The sequence below is a fragment of the Pungitius pungitius genome, chromosome 12 (genome assembly GCF_949316345.1).
Source record: "Pungitius pungitius chromosome 12, fPunPun2.1, whole genome shotgun sequence".
NCBI classification, from domain to species: Eukaryota; Metazoa; Chordata; class Actinopteri; order Perciformes; family Gasterosteidae; genus Pungitius; species Pungitius pungitius.
Window position 1 is genome coordinate 3,851,136 of NC_084911.1, and position 24,160 is coordinate 3,875,295.

The following is a 24,160-nucleotide window of genomic DNA, read 5'->3' on the forward strand; positions in this document are numbered from 1 at the left end:
AAAGAAAAAACTGCAGTCTTAGATGACATTTTTGTTTTGTTTTTCATAATAAACTCAACAACCTCTCTGTGTCCCTTTTAACCTTTTCCTCTCGTGTTGGCTTTCCGTTCCCGTCTCTTATGTCAACGGCCCGGGGTTTGACCCGTGTCTTAAATCCGCGGTGAAACACACTAAAAACAATTATCTATCATCCAATTGGTTTCTCAGCTCTTTGTTACCTTGTGAGCTTTACTTATCCATGAACCCATTTTGATATTAATATCTTTGGTTGAGGGCGTCAGGGCCTTTAGTCACCAGTAGAACACTGAAATGACGTCACATGGTTGTCTTTGTTTTGTTTTGTTTTTGTGCAGGAATACTGGATAACAACATGAAATGAGAATCCCCCCAAAGCTCACATGACTGGGAGAGGAGCTGTCTGTCAGTGTGTTTTATAAAGTAGTGAAAATAGTTGAAATAGACATTCCTTACAAAGTCAAAAAGCCCTGTTGCATAAACTAATGTATGTACTAATGTATGTGTTATTTTATACAATTAAAACCTAAAAGGGGTCGGTGCCGACTCTTAACACAAGAGACTACCGATGCTGAAACATCGTACATTTCTTCTCATGTTAAAGTCTTACGTTTTGCGTTAGTCACGTTGTGTGTGTTGAGTTCCACAGAAGGTTTAGGGTGGAAAAAAGAGAGGGAAACATACGTACAAGACAAGTCCAGTCTGGTCCTTATGTCCTTGCCTCCCGTTGGAGCATAACCCCACCCAACACCTCACATTCCTCTACAAATACCCAATCTTATCACACAGTCACAGTACATCCCAAAACAACATCTCCAAACAACACCTGTGCAGGAAGAAAGAAGAACTTCACCTGATTTTCAAATTTTCCTTCAAAGGACACGGAATAAAAGGTAGGCTTCTTTTTAATCCTCTGTTTTAATTAGATTACCATTAAGAGCTTTAAAATAAAGAGACGTTATTCTGAAAAGCTTGAAAAATGGATGAAAGGATTTGTTGAATTCATTTTATTTGGCATCGGCAAAAATCATGGACAGTGCAAATAAATATCCTTTAGGAAAATGTTTTGTTTTTGTCTGTGATCTCAGTTCATTAGAAAATAAAAATTATAAATTAATATTAAATAATGATAATTGTAAGAAAGAATCAGTTATTCTGATTGGAGAGAGGTTATTTTCAGGTGTATGAACGAACATTTTAAACCCACGGATCCTCATTAGTTTGGTGTCAGTGTTCCATCTGTTCTGAGCGTTGGGTTACAGAGAAGGAAGATCTGTCATGGTCAAATCCCCCCTCTGTTATTCCAATGCATCAATAAAGTCCTATGATCATCACAGCTATAATCTTTCATTGAAATTTACAAAAGAAATGCAACAAAATGGGCCATTTTTGTTGATGTAAAAAAGGAAAGTTTTATAGATAGATAGAATTCTCTGTATGAATGAAGAACAAAGGGCAGGACTTTGTCAAAGCGTATACTGAGTAAAGAAATACGTTTTTTCTATCTCTATATCTCAGTTAAATAAATAAATCATAAATAAATATCAAACAGTTTAAAATATTTAATCTATAACTGATGAAATACTCTCAGACTCTGGGTCGAAAGTCACTTTGCATGCGAATATTTAGTGTTGTTTTTCACAGTTTCCTTCCCCCGTAACTATGATCTTCATTTGTATGATGTTAAAACATAACATAACCCGAAGAGAACAAGGAGAGGCAGAATTTCTCGAAGAGAAGATTTAAGGGAGTGGCGCGGCCCAAGATGGGCGCAGACGTGTCACGACGTGAATTTGTGTATAAATGTAGCCTGAAGCCACTTAATCCTGTGAAGGGCCACCACAGCAATCAGGTGTTTCAACACATCCACGGTAACACCTCGGTGAAAAATAATAAATAAAGTCTTTTCTGTTGGATCGCCTGAGAAGATCCAACAATCACTACGATCAACTCCAAAGAAGGAAGACAAGATTTTAGTTTATCAGCGCTTAAATAACAGTATACTAGGAATTCAAAATGGGATTAAACCTAATAATGTTTTGAGCAATGAAACAAAAATAATCAATGTAAAAATTTGACATCATGGCAGACGCAATAAAAGAAAAGGTAAAGGTAAGTAAACGTGGTGCTATGAGATGTTCTCTTCACCCCGGTGCCTCTGATTGGTCCACTAATTCTCGCCCTGTTGCAGAATGGGATCCGCCGCCGTTCAGATGGTATGCGTGACCCTCGGGGTCCTCGGCATGATTGGGGTCATCGTGGCCTGCGCTGTCCCCCTCTGGAAGGTGACCTCCTTCACGGGAAACAACATCGTGACCGCACAGGTACCGAAAAGCTACAGCCGGAGCTCACGATGACCCCATGAAAAATAAAACCTTCATTGCAGTGGCGCGAAAGGCGTAACGTTTTCCCCCTTTTCCATTGTGTGTGTTGAGTAGAGCAGTCAGGAGGGCCTGTGGACGAGCTGCGTGGTGCAGAGCACCGGCCAGCAGCAGTGCAAGAACTACGAATCGCTGCTGGAGTTGCCGTCCGAGCTGCAGGCCGGCCGTGCGCTGACCATCATCAGCTGCATGCTCAGCTGCCTCAGCCTCCTCGTCCTGTTCTGCGGCGCCGACTTCACCACCTGCGTGGAGAACGAGGACGTCAAGCCCAAGATCAGCCTGGTGGCGGCGGTGGGCCTGCTGCTGGCGGGCCTCCTGGTGCTCATCCCCGTCAGCTGGACCGCCCACATCGTGGTGCAAAACTTCAACAACCCCCTGGTGCCCGCCAACCTGAAGAGGGAGCTGGGGGCGTGCATCTACGTGGGCTGGGGCGCCGGCGTGCTGCTCCTCCTGGCGGGAGGTCTGCTCTGTTGCTTCAGCAGGCTCAAATCCGGAGGCTCCGGGGGAACCGCCAAGTACTACAGCAACAGCGCCCCCACCGCCCCCAGTAAGAACTACGTGTGATGGCTTCGGGGAGGGTGTGTGTTGTCAATGGTAGAGGGGCTGCTTTGAGGACTGTAAATACTAAATGCTGATTATAACTGTCTCAAATATACGGTCATTCATATTTACGTAGGTGGTGTTTTGAATCTTTAAACAGATTTATTATAAGGTGCTGGGTTGTGAATATGCTATTTAAGAAATAGTTATTTACACGCAATTTATAATCTTGCAATGAAACGTCGTTATTTTCCTTGAAACGAGAAAAGCGTATCAGTGAGAAGAGAACATAAAATCTGAACTCTGCGGGAAATTCAACATATAAGTACCGGTCCTGCCCTTTTAGCCTCATATTTTACCAATAGTTATCGGTAACATTTTATCCCAAGTTCTATCTTTTCTGTTTTCTATTATTTGCTGCCAGGGAAAGGAAAGACAAAGGGAAAGAAGCTCAAAATATTCTTCATCAGAGAGCATCTGTGTGCACCCGTTTCTCTGAAATGTCACATTTCAAACATTGTAGAAAACATTGTTACGTCCCATTTTGTTTTGATTCTCATTTTGTAAAGTGATCAGTATAAATGAATAAAATTTGGTGTAATTCAACGTGTGTTTCATGTGTATTTCATTTCACAAAAAAGTCAAAAGAGTAATTTGAAAATACAGAAGATTTTATTCCAACCTAAAAACATATATTAAAACAGGACTTTAAAAATTTACCAGAGAAATCAAATAAACAAATTCAAGTCAAAGAAAACAAAACAACTGTAGTTTTGTCAGATTTACAACAGCATTCTCATCTCTTAATGTCTTCCTGTTGTTTCCCCCCTAAATTCATAAAACCTCTCTAGTTCACTGCTTGCTTTCCAGCTCCTTCACGCGCTTGGTCAGCTGCTCCACCGCCGCGTTGAGGTCTTTCACTTCCTTCCTCAAGGACTGAACCTCCTGAGGAGAAAAGTCAGAAACACGGACGGAGTGACGATGTGACGGAGGGTCGATGAACCCAAACAGATGGGCAACCTTTTAACTTCACGTGACCTCACCCCGCCGTTGTCCTGTGGAGTCCCGGCAGAAGGGGTCGATGTCTTCAGGAGGCTCTTGTGAACTTTGAACTCTTTGGCCTTGGTGGGCGCCACGAACCCGTCCTTGAGGGAGATCAGAACAGGCTGGCCATCTTTTCCGTTGAACCAGTCGTCAGCTTCAACCGAAGGCTCGGGACCAACGGTGTCCGGGTACAGGTCGTCCTGGAACAGGTCAGACTGCAAGGTGGGAGGAAGGAAAGAGGGAAGAGGGAAAGAAAGGAACCTACATGTTAACCCATGGACTCATTTTGGGCTAATATAAAATCACTTGCAGTGAACATTGTACCTTGCGTGGCACCGTCATGACTATAGGCTCACATTTCCTCTCGTGGAGTTTGTAGAACCTGAAGGAAGAAATATTTGGTCATTTTTTAGTCATTATTTAGTTATAAGGGCACAACTAGAGAGGGATGTAACGTAGTGCGCTTACACTGTGTACTGTGTACTTAACCACAATTTTAGGTACTGTACTTTGCTTCAATATTTCAGTGTGATACTTTATACCTCTTCTTCTTACCATACAGAGGTAAATCTTGTACTTTTTACTTTTAAGATTTTACTTAACAGCTTTCATTTTCAGATGTTTCATCCCCAGCTGAGTTGATGTTTAACGTTTGTAATGAACACGAAGGACAAAATGTTCTCAGATGTTGATTCATTAGGTGGACAGCGCACCGTGAGGAAGCTAAAAACTGTTTTTACTGTTGGAGATACGTGGTTCTGATGTAAGAGAAAAGAATGTGTTGATGTGTCGGCTTTAAAATGCAATATACACATTAATGCAGCAGTAAGGAAACATCACAGTTAAACACTTTTCAATCTGAAGTACACTTTGCGGATAACATTTACATTCTTTTACTGCAGTGAGGTTTAGAATAGTCCCAGTGGACACGAATGTCCTTACCTGGCGATTTCACACTTGTGGACGTCCAGGCCCCTCTTGGGCATGTATCCCATCCCCTTCTGGCTCTCCTTGCTGCCGTACATGGACAGGTAGTGGACGTACGGGGCTTCATCGGTCACCTCGAAGTAACGAATGCTGCTGTCCCCCTGTGACGTCGTGTGAGTCAGTCAGCTGTGTGTGTGTGTCTGTGCGTGGGGCGAGGTGGGGGGGGGAGGGGGCAGATTGCTGTTTCATGTAATGTAAATCTAACCTTGCCACAGAGGTAGACGATGCCAGTGTCTGGATCAAAAAAGGGCAGAAGAACGCCGCTGCTGGTGTCCAGTTCCTGTAAGGTCAGAGGCTCCGCGAAGTTCTTCTGTGGGAACAGATTCAGACACAGAGAGTTGGATGTTTAATATATCTAATGCAACAGCTGGGATCCAAAAGGCCGCTTGGAGCAGACCGCAGGGAGGCCACGGATTTATTCGGATTTATTCGCAACGTCCCCATGTGGGACATTGCTGAGCTGCATGATGGCCGTTGTGAAACAGCAGTGTTGTAAACTACAATAAAGAACTCCACAGTAACATTTGAAAAACCAAAGCACCAAACGTGACTCAACGACGGCCCCCTCGACCGATTTTTCTAACTAGAGGGAAGTGAAGGATTAGCTGATTGAACTTGGACCCGCGGGCCGTTGACACTCACAGGGTCCCACAGCGCCACCTGCCTCTCGCTCATGCGACTGAATCCGGTGCTGAGGATCTTCCCGTCGGACACGAACACGGCCCGGGTGGGCCTGGAGCCGTCGTGGGGCTTCTCCTTCTCCTGCGGGGGGCGTGAGATGGAAGGAGATAGTCACGGGCATGTCTAGTCATTGAGACCCCCACTCAACAGCACATGCAGCGGCTGACAAATGCGATCTGAAGCTGAGGACACCCACAATGAGGACGGTGCCCTTGCGCGGGTCCAGCACGCGCATGGTCTTGTCCTTGCAGGAGGTGAGGATCTGCGAGCCGTCCCGGTTCCAGCAGGCGCTGTAGATGAGGTCGGGGTGAACGGTGTCCATCCGCACCACGGCCTCCCCGCGAGCCACGTTCCACAGGATCAACACGTTGTCGCAGCCTGCGTGGGGGGGGGGACGGGACACACACACAGCGACCACAAAGGGCGGGGGTTACGCCAGCAGAGGCCTTCGGCGGTTGGCGTGTAGTTCAGCGGAGTGAACGAAGCGTGAGAGAGAAGAGCTTCGGCGTACCTGCGCTCAGCAGCACGTTGTGGGCGGTGGGGTGCCAGCTCAGGATGCCGACGCGCTTGGAGTGGCCCTCCAGCTTGACCACGGGTTCCGTGAGCGAAGAGGTCAGCCCGCCGTCCGGGATCTCCCAAATCTGTCCCGGCGAGGAGACATAGTTGGAGTACAAACAAACCCTCATTCGCAACAAAAACTTGAAAGGTTACATTAAGTGCGATGCCTACCATGACGCTGCAGTCCTCGGAGCCACTGGCGATGATGTTGTCATTGTGAGGACAAAACTCGATATCCAGGACCGGTCCCGTGTGGCCGCACACAGTCGGGTAGGACATGTCGATACGTCCCGTCTGCAGAGACAGAAGCAGAAAAAACTGATAGGAATGCACCCAGGTGTGCTTCCAATTACACCTAATGTCTAGTAACTGGGTTAGCGAGGAGATCGAGTGCCTTTGTTCTCCAGGTTCTACTCCCATGTTTCTTTATGGGCTGCCCACCCCCCCCCCCCACCTCACGCCTCATGAGCATTGATTCTGTGTTTCATCCGCTTTACTGAAAAAGCAAAGACACTTTTAGTTTTTTCAGCATTCTGGATGAATCACATCTGGCTCCACTATATCATACGAGGGATCAGATCATGAATAATTCAGATTCTGCAGGGTTCTAGATAGAACGCAAATGAATATCTTTGTTATTGGTGTACTTGCCAAAGTGTGGAAGTACGATGGGCAATCGGTAAAGTAATAAGTAACACAAAGCCGATGAAACTGGGCTAATCTGAAAAAATGCACTTTTTTCTGAATCTACTGCATTAAGGGTTTTGGATCTTATTTATTTTATGGTCGCCACAACCCTGTGTCCCGCTGCGGCATGTCTATCAAAAGGTGATACAAAATCAAATGAAAAGGTTATTTAACTTAGAACAATGACTAATATTTCTATTCCTCCTGAGGGAGCAGTTTGTCCAAAAAGGGCTGTTGCTCAGGCAACCAAGTGAAGGGCCTCGTGCACCTCCTTTGATGGATCTCAAAAACCTTTTTTATCTACATACAGCTGAAGGAAAAAGCCCGTTTTGAGACCTTTATCAACTAAATGTAATATTTTTGAATTTCTTCTATTTGATGAAACGTAATTCAATGATGGTTATAGCTTTTGAATTCTTAGATAGGTCTTATAAACTGAATATAACGTTATATCTATATCTATATATATATATATATATCTATATATATATATGTATTATATGTAAGCAACCCAAAGTAAAGCTTTACATTAAAATCTTAAAAAAATTCAGATATTCAAATGTCTGTAAACAGCGTTTGCAGTTTTGCCCTTTTTCGGTGTTTCAAGTCACCTTAAGTACTCCGTCAGTGACAGCGAAGTAACTGGGTTGAAGCCACATCCTGCCCTCACTGAACAGACAACAAACTCCTAATATGGTGAAAACCTCTCAACAGCAGAGCGAGTGACGTGTAGAAAGTGCTCAAAGTACGCGTGAAACTTCCTTATTCAGCTGAACGTGTGACAGTGACTGGCAGTAACCACTTTAAAAAAATTAAAAAAAAACACGTTGATGAAACAGGCAACCATCGTACCGAGCGTGATCTAAAAGTATCAACACCTCCAAAAATGGTATTAAAGGAAGAAGAGAGATGCAGAGGGCCGAGACAGCTGCTGCAAACCAGGGTGCTTCCTGTGACCCACCTTGCTCATGGGCAACACCATGAAGGCGCCGCCGCCACTGGCGTCCACGATCATGGCTACGAACTTGGGGTTGACGGAGCAAAAGTTGCTGTCCCACGTCATCTGGGAGATTCGGATGTCATCGTAGCACTGGTCCGTTTTCAGAGCCTGGCCAAAGACGTGGCGGAACTTGCTGGACCTCACAACCTTCCTGGACATGGTGAACTGGAAACAGAGCGAGGGTTAAAACGAGGCTCAGGGCCCCCAACGAGGAGGGCTGAAACGTTACGTGCAGCGGGGCCCGTGGTAAACAAGACAATAGTCACACAGTTACAGCGGGAAATAGATCAATCGCTGTGCATTTCGAAAACACACGCCACATGCCTTCATTTCAATGCGTATTAGACTGTAGAAAAGGATCCCCTGTATAAGAGTTTGTGCTTTTAGATTTCATGTGGAAATAAAGAGCCACAAAGCTGACGAAACACACGAGGGACACGACAGAGCAAAGCTTCAAAAAAAAGAGGAAGCAACAGCTTTCACAACTGCTTCCTCTACTTCCGTAACCGTTGCCCCCTCATCTTTCTTTGAATTGGGACTCTGTTTGTTAACTTAAATGATGATGTGCAGGCCGAAGATCATCAGCGGTATGAACATGCCATCAATTGAGCTGCAGCATGGCGAACACGAGTAGCATGAGTGCATCCTCTGCAGTGAGCAACACAACCAGCTACCTTTCTTTTTTTAAACACTCATTGATTTTCCGGCGTGCAAATACAAGATAAATAGTTTCTAAAGTCACACGTTTAATATTGTGCGATGAAGGCATCCTTCACCAAAAGCAGAAGTCCACTACTTATCAAACATTCTGAGTATGTTTAACTTTACCTCCATTTGGGGATCTGACTTCCTGAAATCTGCAGCCGCGCCTAAGCTCAGACTCGGAGGACTGCAATAGCTTTGCTGCATGTGCATCACAAGACCCCTCCGGCCGCTCTAATTTAATAATCCATTATAGAGTCAGCGGTAATTTTATCAGGAGCCTAAATGCATGTCGATAATGTCTCTCTGTGTCTTTCTGTTGTGATTTTAAAAAAAACTGCCTGGTACAAAGGAAACTGACTGACTGAATGCAAGCAGGATAACTCGAGCCACGGTTTTTTAGAGATGATAGATTTAAATCCCTTAGGTTGTGTCATCTTTGCCCATAGTGTACTAAATGTAGCTATCGTGACATCTTCACAGATGTTTTGTAGGTGTAAATGAACTGCAGACGGATGTTGCAGGCCTACCTGGGAGTCGCGTGGTGGGGCGATTCTACTCGAGGAGTTTTCAGGGAAGCACCAAACACCCCGTCACCAGAATGAGGACTTTGGCGAGCCGGTGGCTTAAAGTACATCACAAAGCGACATGGAGGAAGTGAGAGCTTCTGATGGAGGTGGAAGTGGGAGGTGTCTCGCTTGACATTTCAGGGTTGAAAAACTGAAGAAGGCAGCATGAAGGGGAGGAAGCCGGAAGTTTCATGAGACCGTTTGTAAAATTGTTTAAAGACTGAATTTCTATCATCCATCCAAATCTAAAGATTTATGAAAACTGCAATGGTCATTAAATGCTTAAAAAGTATTACTTCAAGTATCAGGGAAGCTGCAGACTGGAGTGATGGATACTTTCTCTCATTTCGTACAGCCTTTGAGGGAAAAATACTAATCTAATTATCACTAAATGTAACCGATATAATAAGTTACAATACTTCACCTTGTTTTGATGAAAGACAACATCCATTTCCCTCAGATGAGTGAACTGGTGTTCTGTGGCCCAAGAATCGGCTGCCTGAAGTCTGACAGGACAGGGCATCAAGGTGCATTATGGGAAACATAACGTGCCGTGTATTCGGAGTGAAAAGGCAGAAGAAGCCTCTGGATCTGTAAATTGAAGATGATGTCGGTCTCCTGCAAGACCCTAAACCTTAAGAACATGTAATGCTTACTTGCCCCCCCCCCCCCCCCCCCCACCCCCACCCCCTCATGACACCATGATCAGTAAAAAGCTTGGATCTAATATTTGAGGTCAAGTCATTTCTCATTTTTCTATTATAGGGAGGTCATTCAATTCAAATCACACACACACACACACACACACACACACACACACACACACACAATAAACACATGTCAACAACAGGAACAGAAAGGAAAAGAGACGGCCTACAGGCAGTTTTAGAAATATAGACTTCAGTTTATTGCACAATCGTTGCTGGAGGCCGAGGAGCCTGTTACACAGGACGCTGACGCCAGATGTGTGAACCACACCACAGGAACAAAGTGTGTGTGTCTGCGTTTGTACACATTCATTTTCAAGCACTGACTGGACGATGAGGCACTCTCTGGGGGACGCAGTCAACCCCCCCCCCCCCCCCCCCACACCGGGTGCAACGAGGGGAAAGCTGATCGGACCACATGCCTCATTTCATGTTTCCGATGGTTCCGCTTGAAAAGAAATTTCGCCACATGTGAATAAACGACCCGGCGCAGGTCAGCGGGCGCCTCGTCGGTGCACGCCGGCCTCCACTAGATGGCGCCACATTGACTGTGGTTGCAGACATGAAGAGATGAAACCAGACGGCCCCTCAGACAGAGCTCCTTAGGTCCCAAAGGAAAGGGCTCGTCTCCACATCTGTACACATCGACCAGTGTCATAGTTATGATCCACAGAGTAACAGCAATCAGTATTAAGTCAGTATATAACAATACAGGTAGTCCATTATAAACAGGTCATAAACAGGCTATCCGGCACCTGTCGTAGATTAAAAAAGGAACTTAGTTTTGTTAGTGATGTATTCATACAGCTTGTCATTTTTTCTTCTTCTTTCTTTTCTTCATTTTACATACAAACAAAAGGACAACAACCAATATTTCTGGCCAGGTTCCAGTCATGTAACATAGTGTTTCGAGAGAAACACTCCCTCTCCCCCCTCTGTCCAATCCGTCACCCGGGTTCCACGCCCGCCATGTTTCAGAGGGCCCGAGGTCGGGCCGAGGTCGGGGACCCTTGGGGATGTTACAGCTACGGTTTATTGGCACCCTGAGAAGTGGGAGACCCAGGATGTGGAGGCCCGATCCAACAAACACATGACGACTCCACTGTTGCATATCCTCCGGGCCGGTAATGCATAGATGGACCAGTGGTAGTCACGAGGTATTCACATCGGGCTGTCCCACCAGTCTAGAAAAAGTGGTTACATTTAAATGATCGAAAGGGTCACCAAGGGTCAAACAACTCTACATTGGAACTGAAACCAATTTCAGTATTTCTTTTTTTATCCTCTGTAAGGTAAGCAAACAAACATCCATGATATTAACATCGATTCTTCTGCTTCTCCCTTTTTCCCTTTTGCTATATTCTATTCCCTTAACAGATAGTGTAAAAATGTATGTATATATCATCTACATAGATGTATGCACATTATTTGTATGGACTTTAAATACATTTCATAATTGTAATTTACTTGAATCCAAAGCCCTTTTGAGAACGATGACCGGTGCAGTTTAGTCGATAGTGAAGCCTCTACGTTCTGATCCGCTCGGTCCAACGAACAAATGATGAGACGCCGCTGTCCGTTTTACACTTCCATGCATTTCTATCAGGCTCCTTCAATGTACAATAATAACACGTAGTTCGTAGTGTGATCGTCACCGTGTCAGAGTGACACTTAGAGTATCTGACTCAGGGTGCAGGAAAAGAGAGGTGTGGGGGGGGCGGGGGGGGGGGGGAGTCAGTGCACAGGAAGCGGAGGGTGTGCTTCACCTCAGACGCTTGCTAATTTGGCAAAACAAAGCAGGTTCCCCCCCGGGGAAGGATCGGCGCCCAGTCCGCGGGGGCGGCTGCGAGCGTTGAGGTGGGGCAACAAGCGCCGTGTCATTGAGACACAGCCTCACTTCGACTCACTTAGAAACTGGTGGAAAGGTTCATTCCTGTTTGCTAGGAAAGTAAAACGCCGCTTTAAGAAGAAACAAACTTTACTTGGGTGGGAAAAAAAAGTGCTACTTTCAAAACACAAAATCCAGCCGCAGAGCAAAAGCATGGGATTTAAATAATAAAGCATAAATAACAAAGCATAAATAACAAAGCATAAATAACAAAGCATAAATAATGGCAAAAAATGTGCACCAATCTGCGGCAGCAATGACTGACGTTTTCAAAGCATCGACATCTAGAGTCAACGTGCAAATAGACGAGCAAACATAATAAAACCATGTTCATTGAACAGATGAAATAGTAAATAACAGGTTTCTAATGTCCCGTGTTATCAGGCATAGAGACAGACCGTTTCTATCGTATTACTGGCACAAATCGCCGGGGGAAAAAAAAAGAATGGGGAGAATATGAGGAGCTAATCCTTGGGATTTTCTCTGACCTCTAACTTGATCCGTCCGCCTGTGATCCTGCACAGCGACAACGTAAACCGCTCGAGCAGCAGACAGAAACATAATGTCACCTGTATCAGCAAATAAATACAGCACAATAAATAGGACAGATTTTAGTACAGTGATTTTTTTTGTCTATACAGGGTCCGATTGTTCAGGAACTTAGAGGAATTACATCTAAGGTATTCTTAAAGGTTGGTGAAAAACCAACCCCCCCCCGCCCCCTCAACCTTCAGTGCCTTCCGTGCCTTAGTGAAAACATGTCAGCATTTCAGTGTAAAACTCGAAGTGCCTGTTCAGGTGTGTTCCCTCATGGGGCGGCGTGAAAGCTGTTCTTAAAAGTTATACAACCTGATTTTGCTGTCACCGAACTCCGCTCACAGCAAAGCAGTTGGCACAATTGATGGTAAGGTGTGGTGGAGGTCACATGAGGCAAGTGAACCCGAAGCTGCTATCAACCCCCCCCCCCCCCCACTGACACGGCTTCATTTCCTCCTCATCTGAAAGGATTCATCAGTTTCATAAAGAAAGAGGCAGTGGCAGAAACCCATGGACACAACTCAGGGAACACAACTCTAAAACCTCTTTGTGGCTTGTGACTAAATAAATACTAATAAATAAATAAATAAATAAAAAACGGTGTGAGGGGGTCTGAGCGCGCGTGAGTTGAGATATGGACGCGCTGCATAGGTGGCAACAACAGTGACATCTGAGGACCGGAGCATGTGATCATCTCGCAGCCAACCACACGGACTGCTGCTCATGGGAGAGCTCCACGAACACCTCCCCACAGCCTCTTTCTCGCTTAAGACTTTTTAGTGTTCTATTCTCTCTGTGACTGTCAAAACGCTCGCGCGCGTCACTTTGTCGTACATTTGCCCGCCAAGCTGGACCCAGATGTGGACATTTCGGGAGTTTGAGCGCACGGGGTGGACGCCATGCACGGGGCACAACACACACATCGTTCCACCAGATTCCCCCACTTCCCTCCGCAAGATGCCCCCCCCCCCCCTTTTTCCCCTCCAGAGGTCCCCGCACAGCGCTCTGTGGGAGGCATCTGGGGCTTGAGGGGGCTTGAGGGGGCGGGGCTTTCAGTCCGAGGGACAGTTGTAGCTGTCGATCCACAGCAGGTCGTCCAGCACGCCCCAGTGCAGGTAGAGGATGGAGATCACCACCAGCACATGCATGATCTGGTGGCTGTTGCACCAGTAGTCGAAGAGGCCCGGGCGGAACCGCTCGGGGATGCGCGTGATGTTGATGACCCCGCCCAGCACGGCCAGCGCGTCCATGGTCAGGAAGTGGCGCAGCGAGGTGGGGCTGCCGCCGCCCACGCCCACCCAGCGCAGCAGGAAGAAGGAGAAGCGGAACAGCGCCTGCCAGGCGAAGGACCGCAGCCGGCGGACGCTGCTGCGGGCCGTGACGGCGCACCAGATGGCGTGGCTGGACAGCAGGATGTAGACGAGGAGGGCCGCGGTGCGGGTGAACGGGTAGCACAGCAGCGTGCTGTAGACGATGGGCAGCGCTCCTGAGACGAGGAAACACACAAGGCGAGCGCTGCAGGAACTAGTGCGAAAACTCTGGAAATGAGTTTCTATCTTTTGCCAAGTTCTACAATATGAAACATCTGAGCTGATCACACGCATCACATGTGAGTCACGAGTCATAAAGTTAGCTTTTACATCTGCTGATTGAAAATAGTCATCAAGAATTCCGATGCAAACTAATTAATAACTCGTTGTTATTCACATTCATTAATGGATATGTTCTGTCAAATCAGTCAAATCGTCGATGCATGAGCAGTAAACCCGTCCATAATCTCCACGGCATAGAGCCACCTTCCCAGTAAACACATCGTCCCTCACAGAGTCCCTGCGCGATGAAATGGTCTTACCCAAAGTGTTGATCATGCAGATCCCACACACGTCCAGCTTGAGGAGGGTGTGGTAGACGGGCTCCCCTCCCTCGTGGTTCATGAAGAGGTGGTAGAGCACGGAGCCCAGCTGGGGCGACAGGCAAGCCAGGAAGTGCACCACGCCCAGCCACGTGACGCTGATCTGAGACCAGGGGATGTGGAGCGGCAGCAGCACCAGGAAGCAAAGCAGAGGAATGCCTGCAGAGGGGTGAGAGTGGACGCAGGCCTTGTTAGAGTTTCACCTCTGAAGGGGTGAGAGTGGACGGCGGCGTGCGTCTCTGTCGAGGCTCGACGACCCTCGAGCACTTTTAAAAGGGTTTGCACACAAACTGATTTACATCTCCTATCTCTCCTGTCTCCTGGTCCTCATGAGGGATTGCTTAATGGAAGGAAGTCTCTCCTTCCGTTAACACGGGGAGAAAATAACATGGAAACTTTGACATGGCCGAACGCCCGATGCAGCTTCCTCTGTCGGGCCGAGGGAGAGGCGCCGGCTGCCGTGTGAGCAGAAATCCGCCCCCCCGCGACATTTGATCCGCGCGCAGTTGTCGCGATCATTCATCGCTCTGCATAATGCGCCGTCCTCGGCCTGTTGAGGTTTTTTTTTCTTTCACCCTGCCCTTCCCAATGTGACGCCTTTTGTCCTGGCCAGGTGACATTGGCAAGGCCTTCTACTGTAACACATCTATTTTAAGTGTGTTATCTCTGCCCCCCCCCCCCCTCCTGCCCCTCCTCAACTCGTACCCAGTCCCACTAGCCGGTGAATACGAAGAAGAGGACTTCCTCTGAAGGCCCGAGCGGTTGCCGGGCTGCAGGCAGGATGTTTTCAGTTCATATGCAAAACATCCTTCACCAGCACCACTAAAAAAAAAAACCCAACAATGTCGTTGCACGCACAGCTCTGCATCACTTCTGCTGCCACACTCGGGAGGATCAAATGTCGCTGCCATATATAGTCCTCGATGCATGTGAGGTCACGTGCTCGGATTGCGCCACTGTAATGAAAGACTTCCAGGGACGCTTCCCCCGGCGATCGCTGCTGCAGTTTAATTTGTGCCTGCTGGCAGGTGGAAGTGAAGAGCTGACCTCCGGAATGAGGAAGTCCTCTGAAGTCTGTGAACACGCTGATCAGATGATGTCCTGCACTCTATTTAGGAGAAAGTAGTAGTGTTGTGTAACAATTACATTTCAAAATCTGTGTCAAACTTCTGCTTGTTGGTGGACATAAAAAAACAGACTTAATGTAATATTCACATGCTATGTTTTAATTAGTATAATTACCGTGAAATGAGAATCATTGTGTTTTCCTTTGGTTAGAACATGTTTTAGAGTATAAATCTTTAAATCTTTAACAATATGGCATTTCTTATTAATTGATTGTGCATGATTGTATGTGTAAAGCTATAATATAACAGCTGGCTAATCCCTTTTGTGACAACAGTGTTTCCATCTAAATGTAAATACAATGTAAATACATGATCCTCATGAAGCAAATGGCAACGAAACCAACTCGCTCTCACTCTCAACCCCGGCAGATATGTAAATACATGAAAAAACACTCCGCGGCACCTTTAACTTTAAGTTGTGCTTTCTGATTCACTAAAACAGATTTATGAACCTAAACATGCTTGTATATACAAACGTCTTCAAATACTCCTTTAGCGTCAAACATGTTCAAATCCCCTAACCCTTCCTGAACGCATTTCGCATCCTGCTGCAGGTGCAGTGTCCGTACAGATAGAATTACAAGTACAGTACCAGTACTGCATCTGTGCAGTATCTGTGTGTCTGTGCAGTACTGGTACAGCACCGGGTATTCGTGCAGATAAAATGACTTGAAGAGAATATGCATTTGTCCTGTATATGTGCAGCTTTTGGACAGCATCTGTACTGCATTTGTGCAGTATTTGTAGTGTATCTGTGCAGTATTTGCACAGCGTATGTTCTGCATTTGTGCGGCATTTGCACAGCATCTTGCACTGCATTTGTGCAATATTAGTATAGTATTTGTAGAGTATCAGAGTACAGAGTCTTTTCCTGATCTGAATGGTCAGAGTCACACGGGCCATCGAAATCTCACCTGCTGACTGAGCAGCGCTCGCGCCTCTACTCACCGTGCGTGTAGATGTTCCCGAGTTCATTGTGCAGGTAGAACAGGCTCCTGATGCAGTCGTGCACGGAGGAGATCGGCCGGTACCCCGTCAGGACGTACTTGTTGAACTGAAGATGCGGGGGGGAACTCGTCAGGTCCAGGAGCCTGGGTCCGTTTAGAAACGCCATGGCCAACAGGAACGTCAAAAGCACGCCGCCGAAAAAGTAGAAGACGGACTGCACGCCCACGTACACGTTCAACACGACCACCGCCGCTACGAGCTTGTGGGACACCATTGGTGTTGTTTAAGGGGGGGGACTATATACTATATGGTGTTGTTAGCTCGCCGCGGGTCGCTTTTCACCGCCGGTTCCTGCGCGGGTGTCACCGGGGAGGCTGGAGGCAGACACGGCCGGCCACGAACATGTCGGGAGCGCGGGGCGGGTCATTCACAGCCGGGTGTCCGTGTCGGGTGCCGCGAGAGCCGGGAGGAGCAGGTTGAGATGCATGTTAGTGGCAAACTTCCTTTGCCCGGCGGTTCCTTCCTTCCTTGCCTTCCTCCCTCCCTCCTCCTCCTCCTCCTCCTCCTCCTCCCTCCCTCCCGGGGGCGAAGATGCTGCGAGCGAGCCGCCGCCGCCTCGCGACCATCCGACTCCGGAGGATGCTAACCAGGAGCGAGCCGCAGACGGCTGGCGGGTCACGCGTGGACCTTCGGTGAAATCGTCAGCTCCGTTTTTTTTTTTGAAAATCCGTTTTTTTTTCGTAACAGACGAAACCGGGATTTTGGAGCGCGGGTTTGGAGGCGAAGGACCGCGGGCCGGCGAGCCGGGCAGGTCGGCTACCGATGTCCTGAGGCTGGGGAAGAGGAAGCCGATATTTGAGCCGTGCGGCCCCAAACGCGCGCGGTCCGCTCCGTGAAGCTCGTATTCTCTTCCCTCAACATCTGTTTTATCCAATGGTTTCCCACCATTGTGTGTAGCCGGCTGTATTCCTTGAAATGCAGAGACTTCCCTGGCGGCCTGTTAGTCTCCTGCATCGCCTTCACATGAGTGTCAATCTGCAGAGAACCGCGACGACTACTTTTCCGGTCTTTGATTTCAGAATAAAATGCATTTACAATTTTAAAAGTAAATAAGTTTTGGTTGGAGCATAACACATTATTATTATGTATTATTCACACCATTTATTGTTGTACTCTATTACAAATGACTGTGTGTTATGCATTTACAAAAATGGGGGAAAGAGTAAAACAATAACAACATGGTCACAAAAATCAACAAAGCCGCTATCTAGAATTTAGCTAGAATTCATTGATGGATTTGTTTGAGTTGGTGCTCAGCTCTTATTTACCCAAAGCAACAGATGCACAGTGAAGCTAGAACATTTAATTTCCGAGGGTCGAAAGCAGCTGCACACTTTGCCTACTTGATTTGCCAGATTTCCCTTTAAGACAACACACAATCAACGGATTTTAAAGAAATATTCCCTTTTATTTTGAAGGCAAACTCTTTTCATTTCTGGTCTCATTCTGTTTCACTTGGTGTAGTTTCGGGCTGCTTTTCTGCACTCAGCAGTTTAAATGCCGACAGTAACGGAGCTGCAGATGCCTTTAATGCAGCCGGAGCCACCTGAGCTCTAATCGTGGACAGAAAGAACGATTACCTCAGAAATGGTGTATTTCTCTTCTTTAGTTATGTTTTAAAAATTTTAACGTACATAATTGTTGAATTTTATGAAAACTAGGATTCTCCAAGGGGAAGCACGGTGGTGAGTGAGGTGGTTAGCACCATCACCTCACTGGCCTTTCTGTGTGGAGTATGCATGTTCTCCCCGTGTCTGCGTGGGTTCTCTCCGGGTACTCCAGCTTCATGCCACAGTCCAAAGACATGTGATGGGGATTAGGTTTATTGGGAACTCTATATTGCCCATAGGTGTACGGATGTGAGTGTGAATGGTTGTTTGTCTCTGTGTTGCCCTGTGATTGGCTGGCGACTGATCCAGGGTGTTCCCTGTCTTTCCCCCAAAGTTGGCTGATATGGACACTTATCCTGCACACAGGGTCACTCAGATTAAAATTGTAAGAAAAATGTGTTGCTTCTGCAGGTTTAAAAATGGTTCAGAAACGTGATCTCTCGTATTGCTTGACTTTCACACCAAAACTGCCATCTTAGGGTCGATTTTGCTCTTATTGAACAACATAAATAGATGCACTTTGATTTAGATCTTTCTGATAAGCACTTTAAGGCAGCATGTGACGTACCGTAATCCTCTAATTGGGAAAATAATCGGGGATCTGGATGAATCACACCACCTACACCTTTCATCCACCTCTGTAGCTGCCTACAGCCACACCTCTGGACTGGGACAAACAAGACACTACGTTTATACACACATAGTTTTATAAAAAAAATATGTTGTCTCATCATCTGTCATTTTATTAACAACAACATAACCTATAAGTCGTCTCTGTCTGTCTGAGTTCCTCCAGACACCCAGCTCCTCCCTCTCGGTGCAGCTCGAAGGCGACAAAACCACATTTGTTCCCCTATCTCTTAAAGACCACCCTCACCTCACCCCTTCACCAACGCCTGCTTTTTTTAACTTATAAAAAGGGCAAGCAGTGATATCCGTGTTCACAGTCAGTTTTCTCAAGTCCAGAGTGAACAGGCAAGACAAAGGTGAGTGTAAGCTTAAATGTTCTCTCATGTTATCTGAATATGCGCGATTGTCTGTGGGTTACTTTATAGCGTGTTAAGTTATTAAACTATTTGCTTGAATACGGTTAAGTTATTTTAAAGTATTGTTGAGTCCTTTCACAGTTCTATTATTGTAAGTCGATTTTTATAGAGGCAACGTTGACACGAGCTGTTGTGACCGAAATGCAGTAATAAAAAGGTTTATAGTGAGGGAAGAAATCATGTTTGACAGTCGGTTGGAAAACATTAAAAAATATTCTCACTATGTTTGCATATATATTAAAGAGCATCTGATCAGAACATTAAAGAAGTCTAAGGTTGGAATAATCCGCAGTACGCTAGAAGAGGAAATTAAAAAACAATCAGTTCTATATTTCCTTGGTTTGTATTCTTGATGATAGGAGATCCTCGACATACCACAGGTTCACCAAATGACTCACAAGGAAGCCATTTAGATGGGAGGAGAAAAAAACATGTAAATTTTATTTACCAACCTAATGCCATACAAATATATATTAATGTTTGTCTAAAAGTGACACCGAGACGCCATAGAAAAAGAAATGGGTCCAAAATGTTGTCGGCGAAGTAGAAAAACTATAAAAAGACCACATTTACCTCAGACCATGAAAAAAGATGAAGACATAAGATTGTCTGTAAGGTCCGGATATAGAGAAGGTCTCTCAATGCGTCAAAGATAAGTAAATCAATGCTTGTCAGCAGTAAGACGGGACATCGCACTAAAAGAAACGTTTCCCTTTTCAGGATTAACCGTCAGCTTGCATCCATCACCGAGACGAGACATGTCTCTGTTGAATATTTGCGTCCAAGCCGGCCTCATGCTGTCCCTCCTTCAGCGTTCGTATCAGTCGTGCACAGACGGGACACCCAAACAGTGCATGGAGGCAGAAATAGCTCCGGGTACCAACATGGCCGGGGAAGGCTTTGATATCACCAAAATGGAGCGTAAGGGCTCCTTTGTGCTCAACATGAGCAAGTGGAAACGCAAGGATAAAACATGCACCCTGTGCACAAACCCCTACTTAGAGAACATAAAGCAAAAGCTCCCGTTGTCGGTGGTGAACTGGAGAGCAAAGCAGTCCTGCAGCATGAAGGTGGCCACCTCGCTCCACCAATCCAGCGAGTCTCTGGTCAGCTCCATCACCTCTTCTGTGGAGAACAACTGGAAGGTCAATCTTGACTGTGATATGAAAGATAAAAGCGGCTCAGTGATGCTCGCTGGTACCCATTCTAAACTGGCTGAAAACTCCATGGAAAAAACCAAGAAGGACAAGTTCAGCTTCGCGAGCCACAGCTTTTCCTGTGAGTTCTACAGGTAAGATGACGAGGAGGGGAATGCAGCTTTCCTCCGTATGTTCCCCCAGCTCTGAAAATCAACGCGTTCATTTCAGACACCTGTTTTATATCAGTCCATCTTCTCATTCTGCTCCCACTGTAAACAGCTTCGGAGTGTCCAGCAATCCCGGACTGCACGGAGAATTTAAAAAAGCATTGAAAAAACTACCAAAAACATACAGCCCTGAAAGTAAGCAGAGGTATTACGAACTGATCGACAACTTTGGCACCCATTACATCACCAAGGTAAACCCAAGTTATGATACAGGCCATTTCTGAAGAAGTAAAACCTTTGCTAACACAAGACGTGTTTTCCCTCCAGGTGAAGATGGGAGGAAGTGTTCAATCTGTGACCAGCATCAGGCAGTGCCAGGCCAGCCTGAATGGAATCAGCTCGGAGGAGGCGCAGATGTGCCTGGAGGCCGAGGCGTCCGCCAGCTTCAAAGCTGAACTCAAAACTGAAACAAAACACTGCCAGAAGGACATCGACAAGACGGAAAGTAAGGCGTCCTTCTCCAGCCTCTTCAACGACAGGTAATTTATCAAGTATCTTGTGGCATTTTTTTATATTGTTTGAAAAATTAAGATCTTTTACAGCAGTTGGTGAAACAACTCTCTCCTCCACAGGTTCACAGAAACAAAGGGGGGTCATACCCAGGACATGGACCTTCTCTTCTCTTCTGAAAAAAACCCATCAGCCAACAAAGAATGGCTGAACACCCTGCCACAGAATCCAGACATAGTGTCCTATTCCCTGGACTCGCTTCACGAGCTACTACCCACTGACACCCCTGTCCGTAAGAACCTGCGCTCCGCCATTAGCCATTACATCCTGGAGAAAGGCCTGTGGAAGAACTGCAGCAGCAGCTGCTCGGCCGGCATCAAGAGCGATCCGAGGGACACCTGCGTCTGCCAATGCCACAACGACCCCGCCGTGAACACGGACTGCTGCCCGACCCGCAAGGGCATGGCGCGGGTCATCATCACGGTGCAGCGGGCCGCCGGCCTGTGGGGAGACCACAGCACGGCCACCGACGGCTACGTGAAGGTGTTCTTCAACCGCATCATGGTCCAACGTTCGCCGGTCATTCAAAACAACAACTACCCGCACTGGGCCACGGTGGTCGACCTTGGCCCCCAGGACGTGTCCTCCGGGAAAACGGTGAGATTCGAAGTGTGGGATCAGGACAACACGTGGGACGACGACCTGCTGGGAGCGTGTGACCAAGTCCTCAAGGCCGGGGTCAAGGAGGATCTCTGCATCCTGCAGCACGGCCAGCTCTTCTACAAGTTGGAAGTGAAATGTGCTCCGAGTCTGAGCGGAGACACATGCGTGGACTACAAGGCTTCGCCCATGACTCAAAGTCTGGAGAGCATGTACGTGTCTCGTCATGCGCATCCTATCCCAAAGGCCATGCTGCGGGAGATGGGCGTGTTTGTGGATGAAACGAGCTAAATAAAATCAGTGTTGTTTGACACAGAATATATTGGACTTGACGTATTTTGAATCATTTTGAGGCAAACTTTTTGCATTTTACCAACCTGTATGTTTATGCATCACCACCAGTCGGTTCAGTACTGATAAATTAGACTGGCGGAGCACCAAGAGGACAAAAAAAAGACAAGGAAGTTAAAAATAGAGCAAAAGACAAAACGAACAGGACTGAAACACAAAAACAAAGCTTTAAAGACACATTACACTGAACACATTATGGAAATTGACCACTTAAAGAAGTCCAGGATAATTAAATTAAAAACTGTCAAATCATTTAATTCCTGTTTTACCTTTGGTTAGTTAAAACTCACGAGCCAATAGGGGTAAAGTCACTGTGTAAGGGGCGGGACTAATGGCACAGGTTAGTGTGCGGAGTAGTGAGCACGTGAGAGGAGAGAAACAGACTATCAACTAGAGAGCTAAGGGAAGAGGCATCGTGGTGTGGGTAAGCATTTGAGTTTTATCGTGGAGGTCGACTACTCGTGGTCCTGATATAAACTTCTGTGTGACTTGCAAGAGGTAAATATAGTGTGTATGCCTGTATTTTGTGCTATATCTAACTGGTATAGTGAAAAGAGACTGGATGTGTAACACGGTTGGCGATGTGCTAGCTAGTGGTAGCATGCGGTGCTAATGGGCCTGCATATCGTAGTTTTAGCATTGTGATATTTCTGAAGGTAAAGCAAAGCTAATGTTAATTCGACATGAGATAGCGTTTGATATTGTGGCTCAATTCGGATAAGATGCTTTAAGGAGACGGACGTTGAAGAGAGAGAGAGACGGGTTTCCACCCGGTGGCCCTCCCTCCCGCGTGGGTGTTTGGATTGACAGCCGCCGCCATTGCCATGGGACCTGGGTTACAGACACATATTATCTCCTCATAAGCAGTCATAATTTTCTCCTGCTCGTCAGCGGAGAAATAAAGACGCTCTTCCTTTAAGTTTATTTGCCGTTGTACTGTTAAAAAATCCTTGTTTCGGTGATCGACTATTCTGCCTTCTGCCGTTAGACCCGCACACGCGATAGCGTGAAGAAGACCATATGTTGCTTTGCGAGAGCTCTTGTGCTGAGCTCATTTCAGGGCGGACCGAACAAATCCGTTGGCGTCCTACCCCAGAGACGACCACCAAAAGCGTTGTCTGAGCAGAGCTAGCATGCGGGTGACCCCAGCGTGAAAAGCCAGGCGGGAAGAATGACCCCCAGCGGAGGACCTGAGGTCGTAGATTTGCTGGAACAAATGGAACGCTTCACTTCTTCCTCCACCTGCCAGGCCACTGCCCCAACAACACACTCGGTGGAGGGAATGTTCTCAGGACCCGAAGAGCAGCTTTTTGACTGGAACTGACGAGATAGGGCATCGGGTTTGACATTCTTTGTGCCAGGTCTGTAGGATAGGGTAAACCTCAAAACGGTCAAAAGAAAGAGCCCACCTCGCTAGGTGGGAGTTCAACCCCTCGGCAGAACGAATGTATTCTAACGTTTTTGTGATCCGTCCATACCATAAATGGCTGATCTGCTCCCTCCAGCCAGTGTCTCCACTCCTCTGGAGCAAGCTTAACAGCTAACAGCTCCCTGTTCCAGATGTCATGATTTCTCTCTGCTGGGGAGAGGTTCCGGGAGAAGAAGGCACAAGGGGGAACCTTCTGAACCATAGATGACCGCTTTGAGAGAACAGCATCAACACCGGTGTCCGAAGCCTCCACCATGAACTGGCGAGCAGGGCCTGAGTTAACAAGAAGGGGAGCAGAAGTGAATCGTGATTTTAATTCACCAAATGACCTCGCTGCCGCAGATGTCCACTGAAATGGCATGTGATGGGAGGTGAGAGCCGTGAGGGGGGCAGCCACAGAACTGTAGCTGTGGATGAGCCGCCGATAGCGCTGCAGTTTCTTGCGTGTGAAGGGTTGGGGCCAGTCCGCCACTGCTCTGGTCTTCGCTGGCTCCATCTTGACTCTGCCAGAATTGATGATGAAGCCCAGAAAGGATACCCCCGAGGTGTGGAACATGCATATTTTGACCTTAACAAAGAGGTGGTTCTGGTGGTGGTATTTTTTGTCATGACATAAATTCACTGGATTTTTGTCCATTTAAAAAAGGTGGAAACCTCTTCTTACTCATAACTGGGCTTACACACACTAGTCATGTTAAGACCCCAAATAAAGACCACAGAGCCGCCTTCTCAGGGCTTGAAGTACCTTTCAGAGACGCAGTGGGTTTGTGGTCTCTGGTTCGTTACTGACTGGAAAGCCAGCACTGCCGTCATGTTGTCTCTGTCTATCTAACTTCATCCAGACCACCGACTCCTCCCTCTCAGGGCTGCTCAAAGTCAACAAAACCACCACCCTTGTCTCTTAT

At 46.8% G+C, this 24,160-nt stretch overlaps 4 protein-coding genes across 4 annotated transcripts; 2 read left to right on the top strand and 2 right to left on the bottom strand.

Moving 5' to 3' along the window:
- The first annotated feature begins 767 nt into the window (after positions 1 to 767).
- cldni (claudin i) lies at positions 768 to 3,536 on the top strand. The gene is made up of 3 exons (XM_037475209.2): positions 768 to 908; positions 2,207 to 2,339; positions 2,454 to 3,536. The coding sequence occupies exons 2-3, from the start codon at positions 2,208 to 2,210 to the stop codon at positions 2,958 to 2,960; spliced, it is 639 nt and encodes a 212-aa protein (XP_037331106.1). The 5' UTR covers positions 768 to 908; position 2,207; the 3' UTR covers positions 2,961 to 3,536.
- A 50-nt stretch (positions 3,537 to 3,586) lies between these two features.
- On the bottom strand, positions 3,587 to 9,282 carry coro1a (coronin, actin binding protein, 1A). The gene is made up of 11 exons (XM_037477416.2): positions 9,126 to 9,282; positions 7,855 to 8,058; positions 6,378 to 6,500; positions 6,160 to 6,289; positions 5,845 to 6,026; positions 5,610 to 5,729; positions 5,173 to 5,277; positions 4,923 to 5,068; positions 4,305 to 4,362; positions 3,980 to 4,195; positions 3,587 to 3,881 (listed from the first exon to the last, which is right to left on the bottom strand). Exons 2-11 carry the CDS (start codon positions 8,050 to 8,052, stop codon positions 3,789 to 3,791), a joined length of 1,371 nt encoding a protein of 456 aa, XP_037333313.1. The 5' UTR covers positions 8,053 to 8,058; positions 9,126 to 9,282; the 3' UTR covers positions 3,587 to 3,788.
- Positions 9,283 to 13,257: 3,975 nt separating this feature from the next.
- Positions 13,258 to 16,850, bottom strand: paqr4a (progestin and adipoQ receptor family member IVa). The gene is made up of 3 exons (XM_037477290.2): positions 16,284 to 16,850; positions 14,149 to 14,367; positions 13,258 to 13,782 (listed from the first exon to the last, which is right to left on the bottom strand). The coding sequence occupies exons 1-3, from the start codon at positions 16,555 to 16,557 to the stop codon at positions 13,349 to 13,351; spliced, it is 927 nt and encodes a 308-aa protein (XP_037333187.1). The 5' UTR covers positions 16,558 to 16,850; the 3' UTR covers positions 13,258 to 13,348.
- Positions 16,851 to 18,361: 1,511 nt separating this feature from the next.
- LOC119219885 (perforin-1-like) lies at positions 18,362 to 22,233 on the top strand. The gene is made up of 5 exons (XM_037475368.2): positions 18,362 to 18,939; positions 19,720 to 20,290; positions 20,418 to 20,556; positions 20,633 to 20,844; positions 20,938 to 22,233. The coding sequence occupies exons 2-5, from the start codon at positions 19,758 to 19,760 to the stop codon at positions 21,764 to 21,766; spliced, it is 1,713 nt and encodes a 570-aa protein (XP_037331265.2). The 5' UTR covers positions 18,362 to 18,939; positions 19,720 to 19,757; the 3' UTR covers positions 21,767 to 22,233.
- The last annotated feature ends 1,927 nt before the right edge of the window (positions 22,234 to 24,160 follow it).